The sequence below is a fragment of the Austrofundulus limnaeus genome, unplaced genomic scaffold (genome assembly GCF_001266775.1).
Source record: "Austrofundulus limnaeus strain Quisiro unplaced genomic scaffold, Austrofundulus_limnaeus-1.0 Scaffold703, whole genome shotgun sequence".
Lineage (NCBI taxonomy): Eukaryota > Metazoa > Chordata > Actinopteri > Cyprinodontiformes > Rivulidae > Austrofundulus > Austrofundulus limnaeus.
This window is the reverse complement of record NW_013953105.1, coordinates 213,981-216,195: the sequence shown is the minus strand read 5'-3', so window position 1 is coordinate 216,195 and position 2,215 is coordinate 213,981. Positions and strand designations below refer to the sequence as shown.

General features: G+C 41.8%; 1 protein-coding gene across 2 annotated transcripts in view; it reads left to right on the top strand.

Moving 5' to 3' along the window:
• Window positions 1-2,215, top strand: part of plekhg5b (pleckstrin homology domain containing, family G (with RhoGef domain) member 5b) — a gene marked incomplete at its 3' end in the record, with an annotated part of 114,095 nt that overhangs the window by 32,807 nt on the left and 79,073 nt on the right. The window contains 1 exon segment of one of the 2 annotated variants that reach the window (XM_014027952.1): window positions 1,229-1,442. Within the exon segment in view, the coding sequence (XP_013883406.1) occupies window positions 1,319-1,442 (124 nt within the window). 2 annotated transcript variants of the gene reach the window in all.

The window sequence follows — 2,215 nt, the reverse complement described above, 5'->3', positions numbered from 1 at the left end:
GCGTAGCCTCGTCTGACGTAGTCACATGTTGCGTAGCCTCGTCTGACGTAATCACATGTTGCGTAGCCTCGTCTGACGTAATCACGCGTTGCGTAGTCTCATTTATTCGCATCAAACAGTCGAGAGGGAAACTAGATGGAAACAGTCTAGATTCAAATTTTTATTTATTTAAATTTTTTCGAATTTTGAAAAGTTCGATAAAAATTCACTCTACAACTGGATGGAAACACAAATACTGGGAAAAAATATTACGRCTTGAAGTATCTAACAACATGTTGCTTTAACCCTTCAGCTGTTTTGGGAAGATTTTGTGGAAGTCCAGTGTATTGTCTCAGTTAAGTGTTTTGTAATCAGAGGCCAATGTGGCCATTGTCCCCCCACAGAAAGAACTGAGCTCATTCAGCACAGAGCTGGAGCTTTCATGAAAGGAAATAAATCTTTCAGGTCTCATACAGGGCGCGGGCAGTAATCAGTGCAGAAAAATGTCAGTCTTTTACAGTTGGAGAACAACATAAAGGAAAGGCCACTTTGGGTGTAGGAGGATGTTTAAAAGAGATCTTTGTGTCATCATGTCCAAAAGCCATTGGCCCAGATTGCCCATCCCAGCATGCAACTCACCTCAGCATGAATACAACATTTGTCTAATGGAGTGGGCAGAAAGCCCCCCCTCGTCTCCAGGAGCTCCTACACACGAGCAGCTTGTCTCACACCAAAGTTTAGTGCAGTTTGAAGAAGTTTGTGGTGGATGAAGACGAGGCTCAGGAGGGAGATAAGCTTGTTAGCAGTTGGACGTCTGTAATTTTAGTCAGGGATCAGTCTGGGTAAATGGATTAGAAGAGGGCAGCAGTTGGTGCTCGACAGCTCCTGGTGGGTGGCATCCAGTGGATGATTAGTGGAAACCCTTCTACAGGATCACCAGGGAGAGGCTTGGACCAGCAGGTTCATGGACATGTAGTGTTGTTGGTGGCACACTCTGAGTCTACACTCCTGTACACTGGAGGTGTTTTAGGTCCTGCTGCAGGAACGCCTGCTTGCTCACGTGGAAATCTGCTGGAGTCAGATCAGATCAAAGCCAGTTTCAGTGCAGGCTGGATGAGGTCATGCTGCAGGTGGAGAACGTGAGGGAACGTATTGGCAGATGGCAGAGTTTAAAGCTGAGTTCACTGGCAAGTTTATTTTTGAAGGTTTAAAATACTCTTGTGTTGGAGTGGGTGAGGGGGGTGGGGGGTCAGGTTAATCCTTTCTGTGCAGCTGAGTACAGGACAAGCTCAGGTTTAGTGCGATGATTTTAACACCATAAAGCACCAAACTGAAGAAAATGTTCTTGTACCGGAAGAAGCACGGCGCTTATGAGCTGGAGGCTGTGCCATCTCCCATCAGTCAAATGGTGATGGAGCGCTACTCCTGGTCTTCATCCCTGGATGTCATCCATGATCCGTCTGGTAAGATAAGTACGAGCTTAATGGATCAACTGGTCGCTTCTGGGTTTGTGTGTCTGAAGTCTGATGGGTGGCTTTATTGAGTGTTGAAGGCTGCCAATAATAAGCACTGAAACACACTACTTTTCTGTTCAGTTTTTCTCAATTTGTACACTTTACAGCAAACAAACAAACAAACAAACAAACAAATAAAACATGGCTGTGGCTCAGCCAGTGATAGTGGAGCTTTAAGCAGGGTTCCTGCTGATCCTTAAAAAGTCTTAAAAGGCCATGAATTCATCAATCCAACAATAAGGCCTTAATTAAAATGTCTTAAATCAATCTTTCAGAAGTCTTAATAAATGTTACACATTGTAAGTAGGATGACTGTAATCTTTTCAAATATTAAAATATTTGTAACATTTAATTATTTTTTAAATATTCCCATTCAGATATTCCCTTTTGAGACAACTTCCTGTTATTTCACATGCAACTGTCTCAACAACTGTCCATCTGAGCGATGTGAAATTTGTTTTCTAATATGTTAATAATTTTCTCTTTCCAAAAATACATTCATATTTCTTATAAAAATTTGATGTCACAGGCACGTTAAGGTTTCATCTACAGGAAGCTGGGGTTGAGACCCCACTGTGGGTCCTAAAACTCCAAATTTTGGGTCATTAGAGGGTTTCCAGAAACTAAAGTTTAAAACTGACTGCTAAGAATGTTTTTTTGCTATATTTGACAAATTAGCAGTTAAATATGGATAAAAACAATTGGTCTATTAACAATATTTG